This window comes from Schistocerca nitens, chromosome 2 (assembly GCF_023898315.1).
Source record: "Schistocerca nitens isolate TAMUIC-IGC-003100 chromosome 2, iqSchNite1.1, whole genome shotgun sequence".
NCBI lineage: Eukaryota > Metazoa > Arthropoda > Insecta > Orthoptera > Acrididae > Schistocerca > Schistocerca nitens.
In genome coordinates, this window is record NC_064615.1 from 271,757,189 (window position 1) to 271,783,060 (window position 25,872).

A 25,872-nucleotide genomic window follows, 5' to 3' on the forward strand; every position below is an offset into this window, starting at 1 on the left:
CTGACAATAATCATTCCGACAAAGTAGCTGCGGAGTGGTACATTCTCACCTCAAGCTTCTTCTCGTCAAAAATAAATAAATTACATTAGAAAAAATTTATATTCCCTTTGCTTTCTAATATTACATCTTATTCATCCTTGCTGTCCTTTACAACCAATCTTTTTTCATCTAATAGATGCAATCACAAGTCAGCACAGCACTACTGAATACGTCCATCACCTACCACACTTCAACGAAGAATGTAATCAGACTGCGCAGAGTCAAAGACTGTATGCACGACAAGACCAAAGATAGCTAAACAGCAACACAACTTGCCCTCTCTCTCTCTCTCTCTCTCTCTCTCTCTCTCTGACGTACACGTCGCCAACAGACGAAACTCAAAATGACATGCCCACTTTACATTATACGTAATCGAGGTTTATGACTGTGATGAAGTAGACAAAATCACAGATGCGTCTTTTATATAAACAGTATGAAACCACACTACAATCCTGAGGCGTATGTTGACGGTGGGACTTCTCGTTTGAAGGAAATTTAATACGTGCTTAACGACCTCGGAGCTTCGACAAGAGGGGCTGTCTTCTAAGCTCAGGATGAGAGGATACGCCGACACGACACTGACACCAAGGGCTGTACGTGCTGCCATTTAGAACACTGCTGACGGGGTCCAGACTCGGGGCTTTGCAGTCGGCTCCAGTGGGAACTCCTGAGAGCCAGGTCACTGTTTCTAGAGGAGATGGAGCAGAGTCGCGGGCTGTGCTGCATGATTGATGTGCTGTTCAGTCTCGACGATCCGCAGTTATTTGCCATTTAGTGCTTATCATTTCTGGAAGGGTCTCGAAATTTGTTATGCATGTCTGTAATACCTGTATGTTCTTGAATATTCGGTGTTTGTGTAAATGGCAGCAGGCTCCGTCCAGGATTTCATTTCTGTTCTGGCTGTACTTTGGTCTTCCGTGAATATACGCAACCGTGTTCACAGGACTGCGTGCATTCGTTCCTGATGTGATGAAGACTCAGAGACCCTACCACACGTCGCCCGTTAAGGGGAACCGACAGGGTGACGGTCGAAAAAAAACCTCGAAATTTTTTATTGCGGGATTCGAATATATATACATTGAAAAATTATTCCCCAAAGTATTATGCGCGTACTCTAAAAAGTACGATTCTGTGAGCGTTTGAAGCCGTACGTGCACGGCGCGCCTCGGTGTCACAGAACCGGTTGCCAGAAGTCATCGTTGCCACACCCCTGTTTTTACCGGTTTGAGTAAACTTGATTTGCTGGAGCGTTGCTTGGGCGATTTTACTGAAAACTTGAACGAAAGCTTCAATAGTCTCATTTGGAGATACGCTCCAAAAACAATATCCGGCCGAAGCGAAATGGTCAACATTGCTTCAAATTAGGCCATATGTCTTTTCAATGCAGGCCAGACTGCATTAATGCACCTGGCAAATGCACTTCTAACCAAAATCGGCGATGAAATGTGACGGTTATGTGAAGACAGAGATACCAGCGGCGATGAGCACAGCGACGAAAAGGGCTCTGAGGACGAAAATGAGGCCTTATCAATTCAAAGTAGCACAAAGCGGCCATCCACTAGTCGGGGCGATAGTTATTATGGACCAGGCATCGACGATATTCCTTAATTTTCAGGCTTTGTCATTTTTCTTGATATGATAAATACTTGTCAAACTTTAAATGCGTTTTTCTCGAAACTACACTCCTGGAAATGGAAAAAAGAACACATTGACACCGGTGTGTCAGACCCACCATACTTGCTCCGGACACTGCGAGAGGGCTGTACAAGCAATGATCACACGCACGGCACAGCGGACACACCAGGAACCGCGGTGTTGGCCGTCGAATGGCGCTAGCTGCGCAGCATTTGTGCACCGCCGCCGTCAGTGTCAGCCAGTTTGCCGTGGCATACGGAGCTCCATCGCAGTCTTTAACACTGGTAGCATGCCGCGACAGCGTGGACGTAAACCGTATGTGCAGGTGACGGACTTTGAGCGAGGGCGTATAGTGGGCATGCGGGAGGCCGGGTGGACGTACCGCCGAATTGCTCAACACGTGGGGCGTGAGGTCTCCACAGTACATCGATGTTGTCGCCAGTGGTCGGCGGAAGGTGCACGTGCCCGTCGACCTGGGACCGGACCGCAGCGACGCACGGATGCACGCCAAGACCGTAGGATCCTACGCAGTGCCGTAGGGGACCGCACCGCCACTTCCCAGCAAATTAGGGACACTGTTGCTCCTAGGGTATCGGCGAGGACCATTCGCAACCATCTCCATGAAGCTGGGCTACGGTCCCGCACACCGTTAGGCCGTCTTCCGCTCACGCCCCAACATCGTGCAGCCCGCCTCCAGTGGTGTCGCGACAGGCGTGAATGGAGGGACGAATGGAGACGTGTCGTCTTCAGCGATGAGAGTCGCTTCTGCCTTGGTGCCAATGATGGTCGTATGCGTGTTTGGCGCCGTGCAGGTGAGCGCCACAATCAGGACTGCATACGACCGAGGCACACAGGGCCAACACCCGGCATCATGGTGTGGGGAGCGATCTCCTACACTGGCCGTACACCACTGGTGATCGTCGAGGGGACACTGAATAGTGCACGGTACATCCAAACCGTCATCGAACCCATCGTTCTACCATTCCTAGACCGGCAAGGGAACTTGCTGTTCCAACAGGACAATGCACGTCCGCATGTATCCCGTGCCACCCAACGTGCTCTAGAAGGTGTAAGTCAACTACCCTGGCCAGCAAGATCTCCAGATCTGTCCCCCATTGAGCATGTTTGGGACTGGATGAAGCGTCGTCTCACGCGGTCTGCACGTCCAGCACGAACGCTGGTCCAACTGAGGCGCCAGGTGGAAATGGCATGGCAAGCCGTTCCACAGGACTACATCCAGCATCTCTACGATCGTCTCCATGGGAGAATAGCAGCCTGCATTGCTGCGAAAGGTGGATATACACTGTACTAGTGCCGACATTGTGCATGCTCTGTTGCCTGTGTCTATGTGCCTGTGGTTCTGTCAGTGTGATCATGTGATATATCTGACCCCAGGAATGTGTCAATAAAGTTTCCCCTTCCTGGTACAATGAATTCACGGTGTTCTTATTTCAATTTCCAGGAGTGTATGTTTGTCGGCATGGTTTTCGTCGTCCACGCTACAATTTTCATCCATTTGGATGACTTTTGGTCTCCCTTGAAGCAAAATGAATTCTCTTCAGTTCATCGTAGCCGATTTTTTTATGTTGATATTTAGTATTCTTTTCGGCCAAACAAGAGAGGTCCAAAAATGGCCATTTTTTCAAATATCTATAATTTCCCCAAAAAATTGTTCTGCAAATCCCTAATATGGACTAAAATTACATCTGTAGGAATCAGGGTGATAAGTTAATTTCATGTTTCAGATAACCACAACGGAGTTACAACGACAACCGTCGATCTACCTCCTTTCAGAGCTGTCTTTGGAAAATCCCAATTACATGGTGAAGATGTCAATATTTTTCAGTCACAAAAAATATCAATAAAAACTTCAAAGTATGCTTTATTCTTTGCAGCAAACCACATTTGACTACTACGTTGCAGCACGGAGGAAAACAAAATTCTGAATTTGAATAATATTTTCGTCCGTAACCCTGTCGTTCCCCCTTAAATCACTCAGTCTTAAACCCGCAGAAAATATGGACTCTCTTTTTCGCCACATCGAGTACAATATAAAGACTAGGAGCGTTGTGTCATATCTGTTGTGAAAATGGCATCTGATTTTTTGCCACTGTGATTATGTTTCCTAATTTCACACGTGTTAGGCGAATGCCTTGAGATTTCAGGTTTCCTGTTACTGTCTTTATCACTGCCACCGGTTGCTGTGTATCAGTATCTTCGCCCACTGCTAAGCATACTATTAGAGTGTGAATTTCAACACCCTTCGTTATTTTCTTAATTTATGTGTGCCAACATATGATGGCCAAAACACAGTAGCGCGTGTAAGATGTGAGAGGAGCTGAAAAAACCAACAGAAAGAGAACGAGAGAGTGATAATCGTGTACTTCGATTAGTTCTTCTCTCCATGGCTGAGACTTCTACATCTGATACCCAGTCAATACTCCGAGAAAGGAAAATGCTATGCGCCGAAATTTTGGTTCAATCACAATATCTGTCTTGTGTAATTACTTCGCTACGTCTGTTGACAGGGCACCTACTACATGAAACGACTCTGGACACGACCGATCACCCTAAAAAATTTCCCTGCCTTACCTTACGGGAAGTTCAAATTGTACATGAAGGGTGTGAAGGACGGCAAAAGACAAGTTTGTGCCCAGATGATTGTCGATATCTACGAAGTCGGAGCTTTCCGAGGTAAGTATCTGAATTTTGAGTAACGCTTGTTTACTAATAATTGTTTCGGTACAGTTATTAAATTCCGCAACTGAGGGCTTCACGGTCGTTGGAGAGGTGGAGATAACAGGTAAGATTCCTGCAGGTAGAAGTTTTCGTCATAGTCATTTAGCCGAGAAGCGAAGAGGAGCTGGCTGCGCACAATTCCCGCGCGCCACTGCCTCGGACTGAATCTAAAGCTTGTCTCGGTGTTGTCTCACGGACAGACAGTGTGTGACACGGTTGATGCTTCCCTTTCGAAGTTTGGTGCAATATCCCGCAGTCAGCTGCACGTACATGAATGGTATATCTGATGATTTGAACAAATTTATGTTTGTACATTCCAAGTTCATAGAAGACAACAGAAAACTTCACGTCATGATAAAAAAAGCGTAAGGTGCATGTGCAAATACACTTTTATTTTATTTATTCGTTCGGCATATACAAGGCAAATATTACAGTGTCATTACAATCCACCAGGAAATTACAACACTACACAATGCTACTTATAGTTTTGAGCCAATCTATGGCTAGGTCAGGCAAGTAATGTATGTCCTTCAGTTCGCCACTATATCCTACCACTTCACACACCAGTAGGTGTTCCATTGTCTGGATTTCACCACATTCACACACGGGACTCTCCGCAAGTCCCCACTTATTCATTAGATGTTTTCATCTTCCCACGCTTGTTCTAAAGCGATTTAAGGCAACCCAGAGCTTCCGAGGGAGATCAAAACCATTTATCTTCTTGCTGGGGTCATCGATACACTAATTTGTTCTGAAGCGATATTGCAATTATTCTTCCGGTTAAACCATAGTTTCCAATGTTCTCCATGAACCACGGACCTTACCGTCGGTGGTGTGACGTACGTGCCTCAGATACACACGCAGCTGTACCGTAGGTGCCACCACAAAGGACGGATATCTCTTGAGAACGTGTGGTTCCTGAAGAGGGGCAGCAGCCTTTTCAGTAGTTTCAGGGGCAACAATCTGGATGCTTCACTGATCTGGCCTTGTAACGCCAACCAAAATAGCCTTGCTGTGCTGGCACTGCGAACCCCTGAAGGTAAGGGAAAACTACAGCCGTAACTTTTCCCGAAGGCATGCAGCTCTACTGTATGGTTAAATGACGGTGGCCTCATTCGGGTCTCCACGCGGGGACTACTCAGGAGGATGTCGTCTTCGGGAGAAACAAGACGCGTTCTGTGGATAGGAACATGGAATGTTAGATCCCTTAATCAGGCAGGTAGTATAGAAAATTTAAAAAGGGAAATGGATAGGTTGATGTTAGATGTATTGGGAATTAGTGAAGTTCGGTGTCAGGAGGTACAGGACGTCTGATCAGATGAATACAGGGTTATAAACAGAAAGGAATTCAGGCGTAATGCAGGAGTGCGTTTAATAATGAATAAGAAAATACGAATGCAGGTAAGCTACTTTGAACAGCATAGTGAATGCACTATCGTAGCCGAGATAGATATGAGGCCCATACCTACCACAGTAGTACAAATTTATATGCTAACAAGCTTCGCAGATAATTGAGAGACTGAAGAAATATATGATGAGATAAAAGAAATTATTCAAATAGTTAAGGGGCTCCGGAACGCCCTATACTTGCAATGTTAAAATAACGCTTATAAATTACATCTTTCCTCACAAAGTATTTGAGGTACGAAGTTGAACTTTTTACAGATTATTTATTGGAATATGGGCTACAACTTAACACAGGGATTTTACAAAATTTTAGTTCAGTTATTAAACATGATTTTTTTTTCAATTGTAATGAAAATTCACAACATTTTTTTGCAATTTTTTATTTATATATTCAAAAATATACATTTTTTTTGGAAAAAGGCTGTGTTAAATTATGCAGAAGGTACTGTGTAACATTTACTGAAAGTTTGAAACAAATATGTTTGGAAGATACTTAGAAAACATGTAATTAGTATGAGAAAATAAAAGTTTTGGGAATCGAGCGACAAAGATTGGATTAACTTTTTAGTGCATTCCAGGTCCATAGGATGGATTATCTTCATCCTCTGCAAACTCCTCCTCCAGCTTCCTCTTGTTCCTCCTCCTGTTTACTCTTGCTTGTATTTCTAGACTCTTTACAGCCCTGTCTGCAGCCCGAAGGCGTTCCTTGTCTAAAGCAAGCATCGCTCGTACCATGTTAGAACCTATCTTCATTCACATATTTCTAAATACCTTGCACCTTACAATGTTGCCATCATTGAAAGTCGCAACAGCATCATACACACCAAAGTGAAGTGATTCTATTCCAACAAATACAGTCTTGGAGATTCTCGACCATATAACACTATTTACACTTTCATTGGGGTTTTGAGTTTTTCCGTGAATACACTTTTTCAACAGTTCAGGTGCTGCTAAGTCTCTGAAAATAGGTTTTATCACCTCCATTATTGCATGAGGCAGACTATACTTATGAGTGTACACTTCACCAGTTAGCAATCCTTTGTTATATTTACACCAACGGTCTTCTTCTTTGGGACACAAGCTATGTTGGGGATTTTCATCGTCTTTATTGTTTACAGTAATAACACATACCTTTGGCTTTCCAACATTTCTCCTTTTCTTAAAAGCCTTCAGAGGATTTCTAATAACTTTACTTTTACTCATTATTATACTTCAAGAAAACAGAGACTCAAGAAACAGAATTAATTACGAATATTTTCAAGATAACGACAGAGTAAATAAACATGAAACAATCGACAATCACACCAGCGATATATATTGAACCATCACAGGTTAGCCACAACACATACTTTATCTCACATCACTAAAATGTACCTGATGAACACGGACGTTAATAATAACACCATTTGACAGCAGTTTAACAGCGCCACAGTGGGTCACGCCCATGTAGAACACATTTCAAAAAAAAATTTAAAAATAGTTGTACTCTTCGGAATTGAATAAATTATATATCTATTAAAAGGTAATAGTCTGCAGATTCAGAAAACGCAAAAAAGTAAAAATTGAACTTTTCATGATTTTGAGCCTTTCCGGAGCCCCTTAAGGGAGATAAAAGTTTAATTGTGATGGGGGACTGGAATTCGATAGTAGGAAAAGGAAGAAAAGCAAAAGTATTAGGTTAATATCGATGGGGGAAAGGAAAGAAAGAGGAAGCCGTCTGACAGAATTTTGCACACACCATAATTTAATCATCGCTAACATTTTGTTTGAGAATAATGAATGAAGGTTGTGTACCTGTAAGAGTCCTGGAGGCACCGAAAGGTTTCAGATTGATTATATAATAGTAATACAGAGAATTTGGAACCTGATTTTAATTTGTATGACATTTCCAGGGGCAGATGTGGAGTCTGACCACAATGTATTGGTTATAAATTATACATTGAAAATGAAGAAATTCCAAAAAGGTAGAAAATTAAGGAGATGGGACCTGGATAAGTTGAAAGAACCAGAGGTTGTTGAGATCTTCAGAGGAAGTATTAGACAATGATTGACAAGAATAGGGGAAAGCACTACAGTAGAAGGCGAATGGGTAGCTTTAAAAGATGAAATAGTGAAGGCAACTGAGTATGAAACAGATAAAAAGACAAGGCCTAGTAGAAATCCCTTGGATGATTGCTGAAAATGGAAAATATAAAAATGCATCAAATGCAGCAGGGGAAAGAGAATACAAATGTGTAAAAGATGAGACTGAAAGGAAGTGCAAAATGGCTAGGCAGAAATGGCTTGAGGACAAATGTTAGGATTTAGAAGCATATTTCACTAGTGGTAAAATGATGCCTCTACGGAAATTTAAAGGTACTTTTGGAGAAAAGAGAAGCAACTGTATGAGCATAAAAAGCTCAGCTGGAAAACCAGTGCTAAGCAAAGAAGGGAAAGCTGAAAGGAATATAGAGAGGGCCTGTATAAGGGAGATGAACTTGACGGAAATATTATAGAAACAGAATTTCTTAACTTCATCTACTTCGTGGTCACCAATTTTGATGTTAACTTTATTACTAGTCTTATTTTGCTACTTCTCATTACTTTTGTCTTTTTTTCACTTTATTCTCAGTCCTTTTCTGTACTCAGTAGACACCATTCCGTGCCATTCAGCAGATTCTATAAATCTTCTTCACATTCACTGAGGAAAACAATGTCATCCCTCAGGCAGAAGAAATTGCATTGTCGTGCATCCTTTGATAACACTCACCTTAACTGCTATGAAGATCGCTGCACGTAAGCTGCCTGGATATTGCCAGCGTCTACTGAAAAAAAAATTATGGATGGTCATTCCCGTTTTCAAGAACGGTCGTAGAAAGATGCACACACTTGTACGCCTGTATCGTTGACGTTAGTCTGTTGTAGAATTATGAAACATGAAATTTTTCTAGATTAGCTTAAGTATTGTGGTATGAGTGGGACAGTGCACAAATGGTTTGATTTTTATTTAACTGGAAGAATGCAGAAGGTTGAAATTAACTGTACATATAGTCTGCAAAAATTAGTAGAGTCTTAGTAATCATCAATGCTTAGTTTTTTTATGATGAACATTGAACATCTTTGGCCCTGCACATTGTGTGTTGTGTCTCAGCTTCGAGAGTGTACGTTTTTTCTCTCGGTCTTTTGAATTTGTTAATAATCTCCGATGATAATTGATCTTTCATTAAACGCACTTCCTTCTTACATGTGTGATGTTATAAATGCTACTATTATGGTAAGCCAAAGTGTAAAGCTAAGTATGCACATCGCTTGTAATAAAATCATGAATAGTTGAGGTGCTTTCATGATATATTAGGCTATCTGTATCTGGGTAAATCTTCTTAACAATTTTAGCTAAAATATGTACCCATAACTGAAATTTACAGACAGTGTCTTAGAAATATATAAAACAGTCATTCATATAGCAACAGGTGCATCAAAAACAATGTTAAGTCCTCTTAATTCAAGAGCAACCAGATTTTCATTAAATATAATACTGCACTTGAAATTCGGTTTTGCAGTCAGAGTAGCAACTCCATATCTGTCTTCCCAAACTGTTTCAATCTTCAAATCACACGTTTTTACCATACTGTGCATAGCTTTCCAAAAACCCTGTTATTCGCAAGTTCGAAGAAATCGTCTTTGAAATCGGTTTTTGCATTCATACGCTTCTCAACACTAACATCAACACTTGGTTTCATTGTGGGAGCTTGACAGAACGACAATAATTGGTGGATTTTAGTAAAATAAGGTAGCTGTTCACATACTGCTTTAAATTTCTGTAGTGATGATGATGATGATGTTTGGTTTCAGGGGCGCTCAACTGCGCGGTCATCAGTGCTCGTGTCCCAACTTTTTCACAGTCCAATTTTTTTCGCAGTCCAATCTAGCCACTATCATGAATGATCAGGATGATGATGAAATGACGAGGACAACACAAACACCCAGTCCCCAGGCAGAGAAAATCTCTAACCCGGCTGGAATCGAATGCGGGACCCTGTGATCCAGAGGTATCAACGCTAGCCACTAGACCACGAGCTGTGGACCAAATTTCTATAGTGAACCACATAATTTTCCTTAATGAGAATGTGGAAATCATCATCATTGAAACTCCTGGCCTGTTGATGTTAGGTGGTGATGCATTTTTCTCTGGACGTAATTACAGATCAGAATGATGTTCCATTAAATGATCTAGATATTCAAGATCTTCTTCTAAAATGTAACCTATATCTGAATCATCTGGTATGATCATTACATTAGGACCGTACACAGATATCTATACAAAATGTGAGTGTAGTAGGTGTTGCATCATAGCTCATCTGCGAAGACTATTAAGAGTGAGCTACGTGATATATGACTCATTACCATCAGTTTCATTAAAATCATCCGTTAACATATTTTTTGCAAACTGCATGTCCATGTGATCAGTAAACGATACCGCCTATGACACCATGCTCAGTAGATTGAAACTGTCTGTGTTCGTAATAAGTTACAGTTTTACATTAGCATTTTCCAGCAAAGTGTCCCATGCTAAGCCAGGTGAAATCATATGTGGGCTGGATCCAGTCCGTATGTTTTTAAGACAGAGTGTATGGAAATTTTTAAACACAACAGCGAAAAGCAAGGCTCCGGTTTTCAAATATAAGTCGTATAATTTCCTAATTCTTTGCATTCTAATACGATCTACACTGTGCATGTTGTTTCGTATTCTCGTTCTTTGACTGTTGTTTCAGCGCTCGGTAACCTTTTGAACGCTTTACTTGGGGGCATCTGTTTATCCAAAACAATGGATCTTCAGTTACATAATCGTATGAAAACACACTTTTCAAACTGCTCAAAACAAGCTACTTGCTGTTGGGAAATACTTTCCTGTTATCTTCAATTCGTCATGATTTAATCATGGGACACATTTTTCTAGAGAGCACACCAGAGAGTTAAAGAAATCACGTCACTGTGATAGATTTAGTGGTGTTGTGTACTTTTACATGATGAATTCTTCTTGGGTTATCAGCCGGGTGGTGGCGTCGTCTTGTCGCAACGTTTCAATGAGTTTCCTACCCTTCATCTTCTGGCGAAAATGATGGGTACGAAACATTTCGCCAGAAGATGATGGGCACGAAACTCATTAAAACGTTGCGACACGACGACGCCACCACCCGGCTGATAACACGAGAAGAATTCATCAGTCGATTGCGCCGAGAAAGACTACAATCGGATATACTTTTACACGTTTGTCGACTAGATTTATTTTTGCCGTTTCACTATTGTCAGTTCCTTCCATCAAGTACGTAAGTTCATTACTGTAAAATGACCTTCGTAATTCGTCAGACTGTGAAACACAACGTGCACCGTAAATGTAGATCTGTAACTTAAATTACAGGTTGTTGTTGTTGTGATCTTCAGTCCTGAGACTGGTTTGATGCAGCTCTCCATGCTACCCTACCCTGTGCAAGTTTCTTCATCACCTAGTACTTACTGCAACCTACATCCTTCTGAATCTGCTTAGTGTATTCATCTCTTGGTCTCCCTCTACGATTTTTACTCTCCACGCTGCCCACCAATGCTAAATATGTGATCCCTTGATGCCTCAGAACATGTCCTACCAACCGGTCCCTTCTTCTTATCAAGTTGTGCCACAAGCTCCACTTCTACCCAATTCTATTCAATACTTCCTCATTAGATATGTGATGTACCCATCTAATCTTCAGCATTCTTCTGTAGCACCATATTTCGAAAGCTTCTATTCTCTTCGTGTCCAAATTATTTATCGTCCATGTTTCACTTCCATACATGGCTACATCTATACAAATACTTTCAGAAACGACTTCCTGACACTTAAATCTATACTCGATGTTAACAAATTTCTCCTCTTCAGAAACGCTTTCCTTGCCTTTGCTAGTCTACATTTTATATCTTCTCTACTTCGACCGTCATCAGTTATATTGCTCCCCAAATAGCAAAACTCCTTTACTACTTTATGTGTCTCATTTCCTAATCTAATTCCCTCAGCATCACCCGACTTAATTCTACTACATTCCATTATCCTCGTTTTGCTTTTGTTGATGTTAATCTTGTATCGTCCTTTCAAGACACTGTTCATTCCGTTCAACTGCTCTTCCAAGTCCTTTGCTGTCTCTGGCAGAATTACAATGTCATCGGCGAACCTCAAAGTTTTTATTTCTTCTCCATGGATTTTAATACCTACTCCGAATTATTCTTTTGTTTCCTTTACTGGTTGCTCAATATACAGATTGAATAACACTGGGGAGAGGCTACAACCCTGTCTCACTCCCTTCTCAACCACTGCTTCCCTTTGATGTCCCTCGACTCTTATAACTGCCATCTGGTTTCTGTACAAATTGTAAATAGCCTTTCGCTACCTGTATTTTACCCCTGCGACCTTTAGAATTTGAAAGAGCGTATTCCAGTCAACATTGTCAAAAGCTTTCTCTAACTCTACAAATGCTAGAAACGTAGATTTGCCTTTCCATAATCTTTCTTCTAAGATAAGTCGTAAGGTCAGTATTGCCTCACGTGTTCCAATATTTCTACGGAATCCGAACTGATCTTCCCCGAGGTTGGCTTCTACCAGTTTTTCCATTCGTCTGTAAAGAATTCGTGTTAGTATTTTGCAGCTGTGGCTTATTAAACTGATAGTTCGGTAATTTTCACATCTGTCAACACCTGCTTTCTTTGGGATTGGAATTATTATATTCTTCTTGAAGTCTGAGGGTTTTTGGTCTGTCTCATACATCTTGCTCACCAGATGGTAGAGTTTTGTCAGGACTGGCTGTCCTAAGGCCGTCAGTAGTTCTAATGGAATGTTGTCTGCTCCTGGGGCCTTGTTTCGACTTAGGTCTTTCAGTGTTCTGTCAAACTCTTCACGCAGTATCGTATCTCCAATTTCATCTTCATCTACATTCTCTTCCATTTCCATAATATATTCCTCAAGTACATCGCCCTTGTATACACCCTCTATATACTCCTTCTACCTTTCTGCTTTCCCTTCTTTGCTTAGAACTGGGTTTCCATCTGAGCTCTTGATATTCATACAAGTGGTTCTCTTTAAATTTCCTGTAGGCAGTATCTATCTTACCCCTAGTGAGATATGCCTCTACATCCTTACATTTGTCCTCTAGCCATTCCTGCTCAGCCATTTTGCACTTTCTATCGATCTCATTTCTGAGACGTTTGTATTCCTTTTTGCCTGCTTCATTTACTGCATTTTTATATTTTCTCCTTTCATCACTTAAATTCAATATCTCTTCTGTTACCCAAGGATTTCTACTAGCTCTCGTCTTTTTACATACTTGATCCTCTGCTGCATTCACTACTTCAGAGCTACCCATTCTTCTTCTACTGTATTTCTTTCCCCCATTCCTGTCAATTGTTCTCTTATGCTCTCCCTGAAACTCTGTACAACCTCTGGTTTAGTCAGTTTATCCAGGTCCCATCCCCTTAAATTCCCACCTTTTTGCAGTTTCTTCAGTTTTAATCTACAGTTCATAACCAATACATTGTGGTCAGAGTCGACATCCGCCCCTGGAAATGTCTTGCAATTTAAAACATGGTTCCTAAATCTCTGTCTTACCATTATATAATCTATCTGATACCTTCTAGTATCTCCAGGATTCTTCCATGTATACAACCTTCTTTCATGAGTCTCAAACCAAGTGTTAGTTATGATTAAGTTATGCTCTTTGCAAAATTCTAGCAGACGGCTTCCTGTTTCATTTCTTATCCCCAATCCATGTTCATGTACTATATTTTTTTCTCTCTGTTTTACTACTCTCGAATTCCAGTCACCCATGACTATTAAATTTTTGTCTCCCTTCACTACCTGAATAATTTCTTTTATCTCATCATACATTTCATCAATTTCTTCATCATCTGCAGAGCTAGTTGGCATTTACAGGTATCATCCGCGAAATGTGCAGTGATTTATTTTTCACATCATTTTGTTTCAGGTTTTCCTTACAAATGTGACAAATTTCTATTGTTCAAAACGCTTCTTCCTCTTTGGACCTAGTTGACGCCTGCTTGTTTCGCAACACGTATTTTTAAGGACTCAACAATCAGACATAACTGTTTGCTAAACTATACGAACAGAACCTCAGTCTAGATGAAGCTCTGAATATTCAGTGCTGTAATTGCAGTGTACATAGAATGCCGAACGATGTGGTCTGTGCACATGAATTTCGTTACTAACAACCAGTTACACCAAGCATTCGATATCCGGATGTTAACAAACGGTAGCTTTAATTGTTTTTCATACAATTCGACTTTTATTTACTGTTTTCCTGCTTTGTGATGGTACTGTTGACCCAGTTGTGATCAATAAAACAAGAGCACTATGGGACTTAACTTCTAAGGTTATCAGTCCCCTAGAACTTAGAACTACTTAAACCTAACTAACCTAAGGACATCACACACATCCATGCCCGAGGCAGGTTTCGAACCTGCGACCGTAGCGGTCGCGCGGTTCCAGACTGTAGAGCCTTTAACCGCTTGGTCACCACGGCCGGCCGAAGATAACTAGACGTCCAGCACACACTACCATTTGTTATGTACAAATCAGCAATAAAAGACCACTGAAAGCAATAGTCATTGGTCTTTGAAGCAAGATTTAAAAGAGGTAAGTGAATTGTGTTGGCAGACCAAACGATTAACAAATATTTTACACTTATTCACAGAAGGTAAACACTGGAACCCTGTACTGTTCGGCATCAAAAAAGAACGCTTTTCCTCCGAGAGTTCGAAAATAGTCTCTGAGTGCGATATGTGGTGTCACCGTTAGACACCACACTTGCTAGGTGGTAACTTAAATCGGCCGCGGTCCGGTAGTACATGTCGGACCCGCGTGTCGCCACTGTGTAATCGCAATCCTAGCGCCACCACATGGCAGGTCACAAGACACGGGCTAGACCTCGCCCCAGTTGTACGGAAGACATAGCTTGCGACCAGACGTACGAAGCTTTCCTCTCATTTGCCGAGAGAGACAGATAGAATAGCCTTCAGCTTAGTCCATAGCTACTACCTAGCAAGGCGCCATTTGTATCAGTGCTAATAGCGTACTAATATTCAAGAGAGATGGATTCCAACAAGAGAATAAAAGTTAAGTAACATCTACGTACTTTTCTTCTTATTCATTAATAAGTCTCATGTTCCAGAACTTCAAGCCCGTCTGCGTTAGTTTAGCGTGCACCTAGCTACCTCATTGTGTCTATGCTGTATGAGCTAGACACAACATTATTTGGCGACGAGGATGGGATGCCGCGCCCACGTCGCATAAATTGATTGTACTTTGCTCTGATTCGTTTGTGTCATGGCTTCGCCACAATCTCCAGATGTACTGTCCGACTTTTTTCGCTTGCAGAATCAGCAGACGCAGGCGTTATTGGAAGCCCTTGGACAGCTCGTCCAGGGTCAACGTGCGCTGCAAACCGATGCGGCAGCCGCCGCTTCTTCGCTACCGCTGCCTCAAAACGCTGTTGCACCTCCTTTTCGGCCATACGTGGCGGCCGACGAGACCTGGCAAGAGTGGTCTCGCCAGTTCCACTTTCACCTCGCAGCATACAGAATTCAAGGTAAAGAGCGGCAGCCGTTTTTGCTTTCTTGTGTCGGTGTGTCTACCTACCGTGTGATAGTGAAATTGTTTCCCCAACGCGACGTAGCAACTCTGTCCTACGAAGAAATTTTGTCTGCTTTAGATGCCTATTTCAAAGAAACAGTAAATGTAGTTGCAAAACGGTATACGTTCTTTCGTACAAAACGTACGGCCGGTCAGACTAATAGGGAGTGGGTAGCAACTTTGCAAGGACTTACTAGGGAGTGTGCCTTTGAATGTGACTGTGGCCTTCCTTATTCAGATACTATGGTGCGTGATGCAATAGCACAGAACGTGTCTGATGTTCGCATAAGGGAACAGATTTTGAAACTAGTAAATCCCTCCCTTCAACAAGTGATAGACATATTGGATAGGCAAGACACACTTGACTTTGCTCAGGACTCATTTGAAACTTCGCCAGCAGTGTGTCACATTAACGGGCCCGCCGGGCCCGCTGCACGGGACGCTAAACGGCCCTCGCGCCCGTCCGCACAGCAGCGGCAGCCTACTTTGCAAACACGTGCGCCGCGTAAGCAAGCAACTGCAGTGAAATCATGCCCGCGGTGTGCAACTAGACATTCGCGTGAAAATTGCCCGTCACGCCAAGCTATTTGCTTTTACTGTCAAAAGAAAGGACATGTTCAAAGTGTTTGCCGGAAAAAGCTTAGATCGGACAATCACAATAATTCCAGGCCCTTTGCTTTGCGCCGGAATCGAACCCAGGCCAATCAGGTTCGTGGACCTTCACCCATGGACATTCATGTAGTTCATTCCCACCCGTCCAGTGATACTTTAGCTAACAGTGACTGTGTTCGTCCCACCAAAAGTGTGCGTCGACGTCGCCGGAAATCCCGTAAAGTCGCAAGTGCTTCTGTACCTGTCTCAGTTCAAATTGCACGTGACAGTCGCTCTTGTCGTCCGCAGGACAATAAACTTTTTGTGGACTTAGACTTTGCAGGCAAAGTGATCCCATTCCAGCTCGATACCGGAGCTGCAGTTTCATTGATCAATCACGACACGTACAAACAACTGGGCAAACCGCCATTGCGTGCCGCAAAGGTTAAGTTAACGAGTTACTCAGGACAACAGATCCCTGTGTTAGGACAGTGCAGCCTTCTTGCCACATACAAGGGACAAACAAAACTTGTATCATTTTACGTTCTTCGTTCTACTTCTGCAGTGAACTTGTTTGGCTTAGATTTGTTTCAATTGTTTAATTTGTCTATAGTAAATCGGGTCCTATCCGTGAATCAGACTGTGCCTTCCGCCAGTGTTTCTAGTCTTTGTGAAGAATTTGCAGACATTTTTGCACCGGGCCTTGGTTGCGCTAAGAACTATGAAGCACATTTGGAATTGAAAGACAACGCGCAACCGAAATTTTTCAGAGCGCGCAATGTTCCCCACGCATTGCGTGATGAGGTCGCAAGAACATTGCACGATTTCGAATCTCAAGGTGTAATTGAACGTGTGCAGGCTTCTCTTTGGGCCTCACCCTTAGTAATTTTGCCGAAACCTTCCGGAAAACTGAGACTTTGTGTGGACTTCAAGGCCACTGTGAATCCACAACTAGTGACTGCTACTTTTCCTTTGCCCCGCCCGGAAGATCTTTTTGACAAACTGTGCCCGGGACAATATTTTTCAAAATTGGACCTCGCAGATGCGTACTTGCAACTACCTGTGGACGAAGAATCCCAGCGCGTATTAGTGGTAAACACGCATCTTGGCTTGTATCGCTTCACAAGACTGCCATTCGGGTGTGCATCCGCCCCTGCTTTGTTTCAGCAATATTTACAAACTATTTGTGCGTCGGTCCCTACTGCTGCAAACTATCTGGACGATATTGTGATCTCAGGACAGACAGAAGCCGAACATTTGCAAAATCTCCGAACATTATTTCAGGTATTGCGTCAGAATGGTCTTCGCTTGAGGAAGGACAAATGTGTGTTTTTTGCTCGGGACTTACCCTACCTGGGGCATGTCATAAATGCCCAAGGTATACATCCGAGTCCAGAGCACCTCCGTGCCATACAGGATTTACCTGCTCCGCAGAATTTAAAACAGCTACAGAGTGTGCTGGGTAAAATTAATTATTATGCTAAGTTTGTGCGCAATGCTTCTTCCATTTCAGCTCCGCTTCATCGCTTATGCCGTAAAGGTGTTCCGTTCGTCTGGACGACGGAATGCGAACGCGCCTTTCGCCAGTTGAAATTGGCGTTACTTTCAAATACTTGCCTTACGCCATTCGATCCCCGAAAACCCCTTTTGTTGATGGTAGATGCATCGGATTTCGGGATCGGTGCTGTGCTTGCGCACAAGGATGGCTCGCATGATCGCCCTATTGCCTTTGCGTCCAAATTGCTCTCCTCTGCGCAAAGAAATTATTCACAAATAGAGAAAGAAGCTTTAGCTCTCGTGTTTGGTGTTACCAAGTTCCATGACTTCTTGTATGGTCGTCACTTTACCATCATCACAGACCACAAACCTTTGACATCGCTTTTTCATCCGAACAAGCCTGTACCTCCGCGTACAGCGCAGAAATTCATTCGCTGGTCGCTTTTTCTCTCGCAGTACCGCTACGATATCTTGTATCGGTCCACTGCTAAGCACGGCAACGCTGATGCGTTGTCCTGTTTGCCTGTTGCTGAGGATCAAGCATTCGATTCTTCCGAACTTGCTTGCATGTTCATTGATTCGGAAGCCGATGACGTGGTCGCATCGTTTCCGATTGATTTTCGTCGTGTAGCTACAGCCACAGCTGCTGATCCTGTCCTTGCTACTGTTTTGCGTTTTGTTGCTACGCAATGGCCCTTGTCAAAGTCACGGATCGCGGATCCGTTGGTTCGCCGTTTTTTTGCTCACAAGGAGAGCCTTTTTGTACGATGTGGTGTTTTGTTGTTGCGTTCTGATAATGATCAATCCCGAGTCGTGGTCCCACGATCGTTACAGTCCTCTGTCTTAAAGCTTCTCCACCAAGGACATTGGGGTATAGTGCGTACGAAACAACTTGCTCGTCAGCACTGTACGTGGTTCGGAATCGATGCTGCGATTACGAATATGTGCTCCTCTTGCGTGGCGTGTGCCGAACAACAATCCGCACCGCCGCGGAAATTCTTTGCATGGCCGAAAGCCACTTCCCCTTGGCAACGCTTGCACATAGATTTTGCTGCTCCGTTCTGGAATGCTCGATGGTTGGTTGTGGTCGATGCTTTCAGTAATTTTCCTTTTGTTGTCCGGATGTCTTCCACGACGTCTTCTGCCACAATCCAAGCCTTGTCTGCTATCTTTTGCATTGAGGGTCTTCCGCAGACTATTGTTTCCGACAATGGCCCACAATTCATGTCCGCAGAATTCCAGTCATTCTGCAAGGCCAATGGTATTCAACATCTGACATCCGCGCCGTTTTCGCCTCAGTCAAACGGTGCCGCTGAACGATTGGTCCGGACTTTCAAGTCACAGATGTTGAAATTGAAAGAGTCGCATTCTCGGGAGGACGCATTATTGCTCTTTTTGTCTTCGTATCGCTCTCAGCCCCGCGATGGCCGCTCGCCGGCTGAGTGGCTCCATGGTCGTCCTCATCGCACCCTGATGTCTTTGCTGCATCCGCCGCATCAGGTTCCTGTGCAGCGGCAGACTCCTGCTTTTGCTCCTGGCGACGTTGTCTATTATCGCAACTATCGCGGTTCACGGCGTTGGCTCGCAGGGCGCATTCTTCGCTGCCTCGGCCGCGCGATGTATTTGGTATTGGGGGCCTCTGGTGAGGTGCGTCGGCATCTCAATCAGCTGCGCCTCTGTCGTCGCCTGGGTTCTGCCGCTCCCCGTCTGCTTTCAGCGACGGTGCCGTCAGGTCAGCGCCTTGGGGACCCATCTACTGGCTCGCCTCATCCCCAGGTGTTACCGACGCTGCCTTCCATTTTGCCTCATGGCGTCGCGCCGCCGCCGCCGCAGCCGCCGCCGGCGCCGCCCGCAGCGGACGCTTCGCTGCAGCCGCCTGGCGCCTCCCTGGGTCACGCGCCGCCGCTCGCTTCCCGTGCCCAGCCGTCCTCCGCCATGGACCTCTTGCCCGCTCCGGACCAGATGTCGTCTTCGCCCGTCGGGTGCTCCGACCACATGGAGGTCGACCCTTCGGCCCCTCTTGTATCATTACGTGCGCATACACCCCATGTTGACGTGCACCCTGGACTAGGTTTGCAGGCGTTTCCTAGCTCCCCTCGGACCGAATGGCCGGGTGCGGGTGGCACAGCCTCGCCTGTTGTTAGGCTCCCCACCTCATCGCATACGTCAACATGGGGTCCTCCCCACGGCGGGCGGAAGCCTTATCTCACGACCGTTCGCCGATTTGCGGGGGAGGAATGTGGTGTCACCGTTAGACACCACACTTGCTAGGTGGTAACTTAAATCGGCCGCGGTCCGGTAGTACATGTCGGACCCGCGTGTCGCCACTGTGTAATCGCAATCCTAGCGCCACCACATGGCAGGTCACAAGACACGGGCTAGACTTCGCCCCAGTTGTACGGAAGACATAGCTTGCGACCAGACGTACGAAGCTTTCCTCTCATTTGCCGAGAGAGACAGATAGAATAGCCTTCAGCTTAGTCCATAGCTACTACCTAGCAAGGCGCCATTTGTATCAGTGCTAATAGCGTACTAATATTCAAGAGAGATGGATTCCAACAAGAGAATAAAAGTTAAGTAACATCTACGTACTTTTCTTCTTATTCATTAATAAGTCTCATGTTCCAGAACTTCAAGCCCGTCTGCGTTAGTTTAGCGTGCACCTAGCTACCTCATTGTGTCTATGCTGTATGAGCTAGACACAACACGATATATCGTTGTCACCGGTGTTCTACTAAGAGCGGTGCCACTAGCCCAGTCTTTGAGGACTGGAACTGTGGTGGGCGGCGCATGCGCCGTGTACGGTCTACAGGCATATACAGGAAAAGGATTTGCAGCCTCGGCACTAGTTTTCAGCGGGACTCGAAAGCAACAGCGTAGGCCCCTACTCCTGAAGGTAGGAGACAGATGGATCACCGGAATATCGAGACATGTTGACTTTCAGGATCCGGCAGCAAACACAAGGAGACTATCAATATTTATCATGGCATATTTCTTTGGCATCTTCTTGAATAATTTTGTGAGCATTCCTCCGTTAACTCCTTCATTTACATTCACTATAACGTTAAGCTTTATAATTTCTATTAACGCCCAACTGGAATTGTGAGACTGGAAAGTTTCCAGATTTTTGGCGATTTATTTTGATTTGAATATATAAATCGTAGCTTTTTTATTTTTGATAGGATTTAGATGGGTAGAACATGTAACTAATGAGGAGGTACTGAACAGAATTGGGGAGAAGAGGAATTTGTGGAACAGCTTGTCTAGAAGAAGGGATCGGTTGGTAGAACAAGTTCTGAGGCACCAAGGAATCACCAATTTAGTATTGGAGGGCAGCATGGAGGGTAAAAATCGTAAGGGAGACCAAGAAATGAATACACTAAGCAGATTCAGAAGGATGTAGGGTGCAGTAGTTACTTGGAAATGAAGAAGCTTGTGCAGGACAGAGTAGCATGGAGAGCTGCATCAAACCAGTCTCTAGACTGAAGACAACAACAACAACAACAACAACAACGATTTATTGTGCCATTAACCTGTTTCTGACCCACTGCAAGCTAATCATAAGAAGGAGGTTTTACAAGAACGTTATATTGTGGACCATGTGTGAGCAGACACGGTGGTGGTGATACTGGCGAAACTGACGGAAATTTAGTTCAGTGGCGAAACGTTTATAAAACGCAAAGTTTGTGATATTTTGAGTACTTACAGTCCACTGCATCGTGATATCCACGATAAATTAGTTCACACAATGGATATTATCAGCTAATACATATCAATATACACAGCATTTAGCTGTACTTGGTTTTACACTTATTCACAGAAGGTAAACACTGGATGTAATTGCAAAGGATATGAATATGACAGGTAAAACACTTGGCAACATCATGATCTCTGGCGTGAGATGCATTGTGTTAAAGAACAAGTATTTATACGTAGAGGTAATATACGTTTATGTGAATCTTGCTACCTGCAGATACGTTCTTATATTGAAAATATACGTGTAAAATGAACTAAAAAGTTATGCAAAAGATAAACAAATAGAGTGAAATATTCACTGTGTAATTAAAGAACGAATGACTTACAGGATGCTACAATTGTTACATGACTAAGAGAACGTAGGAGAATGAATATTTCTTATTATTTAGCTCTGTGGTGCTATGATGCCACGATGTCTAGATATAGTGGCACCAAAATACCAGAAAAGACAAGTGAGACATTTGCCTTAAGTGGCCACTTGAGGTAACGAACTACGTTGTTGAAACCAAAGAGGTAAGCACCAAGGGAGCACTAAATAAGCAGAGGAAAATATGCAGAGGAAAATAGGCAGAGGGAAAAAACAGGGGACGTCCCACATGGTTAATTTCTCTTTTCTTTGCGGTTTATACGCAAGACGTACGTTCCAGGCAGCAGCGTCGTTCATCAGTCCATCGCAAATGTTGCTTCTCAATAGCATTTTGCTTCTTCTCCCCTCCACGGATTCCCGTTACCGTAATAATCGTGTATAGGTCGTCGGTAGCGTTAACAAATCTAGCAGCACGATTTACAATTGCTCCCGAACAATCGTGGCCTAGCGCCACATTCCTTGAATCCTCCGAGGTTCACGATTCACCTTGCTCGCTTCCCAGCACTGCACCAAGTTATTTAATCGACAAGACTGTGTGAAGCAGTAAACAGCTAACACTGGAATATTTTTTCTTCTGAGCACACTGCTCAACGGATTGGAAGCTATAATTTGGTTACGTGGCTTCATAGGTATTAACCGCTCTCCAATTGTCGATCAAAGTAACCGATTATGCGTGGTGGCTGTCAGTAGCATTGTGTATATGTTGTGAATGTGCTGTAGAAATTAATGCAGGCAACATGACATGTATATATTCCGATTCGTGTGTTACTATTATACTTACGGTATTTTTTACGCTACACTGTGTGTAGCCATTTCTTTATTTATAAAAACGTTGTGTGCGTGGCTAGATCATCACGTATTCAACTTCTCAGTGTCTGTAAAAGTGCGTCACAGAACTTTGTCAAGTACTCGACTTATACTAGATAGTACATAGCTCACCCTGATTACTTATACTTTCAAATACGACAAAACGAATATTGATTACTGATTTTTGATGTGGAAACAGTTGAACTCCAAATCTTTTTTCTCAGAAAACGTTAAAATACGGAACAAAGCTACCATCTGTTTGTGACACCTGGAAGTTTTAACAAATATTTGTTTGTGTTTGTATCGCTCACAACAGCTGTATCGAAAACAGGAAATGCATCGAAGAGGCAGGATGCAGACCTCTGCGTATATTGTGCCCCGGCCCTTGACTCTGACAGGTTTCATAAAGTGAATCGCGTTAAGAACAAATTTCAAAAAGAGTTCGAACATTTAACACTTAGACTGAGAATTAAATGCTGTTAAACAATCAACTTTTTTGTAAGCTACAGACATTCTCACTGGAGAGGGTTAAATGATCTCTAAATGTGGTGCTCTCCACGTTGTGCATCTAACAACAGAAAAGTCGTTTGCAGAGCTTAAAACAGCTATGTTTATCAAACATTCGACAGGAAAAATAGTAAACTTAAAGTTCTATACGCAAATTCCCTTAGTATATGTTGAGAAAGTCTGCTAGAGCATTAATCAGTTTGCGCTACGAAACGGCGATGTTTTCATGATGAGGAATCATTTTTGAGAAGGAAGCTGAGGGCACAGTAGTTGTTTTTGCAGTAAAATGCTGTCTGTGAGGATGAAAGTGAAACTGTAGAGTACATGTTGCTTTATCATAATACAATGAAATTGTAACTGTAAAGTTAGACATGAAAATTGCATTGTGACACTTTTAGAGTCCGCATTTTAGACACCAAGTGCATCTTAACCTGTTAATTACACTACTAATGTCAATATCTCTATGTACCTTTTATAAATGTTACAGACAATTTAGATGTGAGAATAACATTGTGACGTTTAATTTGAGGGATAAGTAATGTTTGCAGCGAGGGACCTAAACTATCATATGTAATCGTTGACAAGTGGGGTACTCATTGATTGACTGTTTCGCTTTAATGGCTGGGAAAATAATGGGCTACGTTTGGCTGATTAGCTTTAATGGCTGATAAAATATTGAGCTATTAGTGGGAAATTGATATGCATGTGCGTGTATGTGTGTGTGTGTGTGTGTGTGTGTGTATGTGTGTGCCTGTGTGTGTGTATGTGTGTGCCTGTGTGTGTGTGTGTGTGTGTGTGTGTGTGTGTGTGTTGGTGTGTGTGTCACATTTGTGCTATGAAGCACCCTCTGTCATGCAACATTGGGTAGATGCATCTTCAACCACGCAACATCGGTAATATGCAACACCGGTAAGAAGAATCCTCCAAGATTTATGACTTCGTATGTTGGCTCCTGCTGTGAGACTATGGTTGAGCATTTAGCAAACCCCTGGCACATTAACAAGATCTGAACCCAGTGACCTATGCAGTCAACAAATCACTCCGCATAACATCGCGTGAAATGTTAAGCAAAAGTAAGACAGCAGAAATTATTGAACATCTGCATTTAAACAGCGGTGGCCCAATTAAACATGAAATACGGGAAATATAGCTTACGTAGGTATAATGAGTAAGGGTTTCATCAAAACGTGGAATGAATATAAAGGTCACCATAAAATCCTGTTTATTACTATAAGCATTAACTTGATTTCAACCACTGAGCAGACAGTTCAGCTAATTATGAATTGCAAAAAGCTTCTAATGAACTACTAAAAATATAGGATAATACCTTGCCACAGGTGGATGGAATGGGAACTGAAATGATACAGTTAGCCATGTCCATATAAACCATCAATTGTTCCTGCATTATTTAATACATCAAAGAAAAGGCGCAGAAAAATAGATATAAGCACCATTTCCCTTGTCAAAGCGCATGCTGGGCTCAACTAGCTGACTTCTAGAAATAACTCAGCGAAAAAACTCTAACTGAAGATGAACGACTTTGTGGTCACCTCTTCACGGCTCATGCTTACCATCTTTCTTAAATTCAGGTGCAGTAGATGGCTGCAGTGGTAACTTTAAGTTATAAGTTCAGACTCGGCATCTGCGCTCAGTTCGCCGGAAGTGTGGCCGAGCGGTTCTAGGCGCTTCAGTCTGGAACCGCGAGACCGCTACGGTCGCAGGTTCGAATCCTGCCTCTGGCACGGATGTGCATGATGTCCTTAGGTTAGTTAGGTTTAAGTAGTCCTAAGTTCTAGGGGACTGATGACCTAAGCCGTTAAGTCCTATAGTGCTATTTTTTTTCGCTCAGTTCTCGGACGAAGTCCTCCCTCTCTGCAGTTCTAAAGCAAAAACATCTCTCCCTCTGATGATCCAACACGAAACATTCTCCCTGCAGTTCTAAGAAAAAGTGTGTACCTGCTCTTCTTCTCATAATCTTGCTGGTTCTGCCAGCACAAAATTCTCATTCACCAATCGTTGTAGACTTCCTGAGTTCCGAAAGATGAAAAATTTATAAAAAAATCAACAATCTCACGTCTCCTAAAGTATCTGCTGTAGTTAACCAGTCATACACATTTCTCACACAGGGTGAGGCAGAATGCAGAAATTCTTTCTCACTATGAGGGTGATTTCATGTTGCAGCCAATGACAGTGGCTGGACATACGCGCTTACACGTTTTCATACCTGCTAGAAGAATAATTTTGTTGTTGCCGGCCGAAGTGGCCGTGCGGTTAAAGGCGCTGCAGTCTGGAACCGCAAGACCGCTACGGTCGCAGGTTCGAATCCTGCCTCGGGCATGGATGTTTGTGATGTCCTTAGGTTAGTTAGGTTTAACTAGTTCTAAGTTCTAGGGGACTAATGACCTCAGCAGTTGAGTCCCATAGTGCTCAGAGCCATTTGAACCATTTTTTTGAATAATTTTGTTGAAGTAACAATAGACCAACTTAAAAAAATTTCAACATCAGTTACTGCTGGCATTCTTTGGATCCAATGGATACTTCTCTGACAGCTTCATTTTTTCCCAAACCCCTCACAAACCTCTATCTCTTTTAGGACATCTTTCTTTACGCTCCTTCTCACAACGGAAGTTTACAGAAGGCCGATTTCTCCCGGCTGCCCCTGTTGTGACCGGCCAAGGCGTTGAGCACCTATCCCATACTGCAGCCATTTCCCAGTGTGTCACTGGCTGCATTCTCCCTTTTAAAAGAAAACAATTTTGCGAACCACGAGCTATGCTCCCATTGTGGTTCTCGCATTCCCACAGCCAGCTAGCAGGCCCAGCTTACAGAAAAACATTACACATATCTGCCACAGCATAAACCTGCAATAACGATCTTA

The 25,872-nt window shown here is 43.2% G+C and overlaps 1 protein-coding gene across 1 annotated transcript in view; it reads left to right on the forward strand.

The window, feature by feature from the left end:
* LOC126234353 (uncharacterized) overlaps positions 1 to 25,872 on the forward strand; it is a 135,259-nt gene that overhangs the window by 73,871 nt on the left and 35,516 nt on the right. The window contains exon 4 of the mRNA XM_049943041.1: positions 4,203 to 4,368. Coding sequence (XP_049798998.1) covers positions 4,203 to 4,368 — 166 coding nt within the window. The remainder of the gene's footprint in view (positions 1 to 4,202; positions 4,369 to 25,872) is intronic.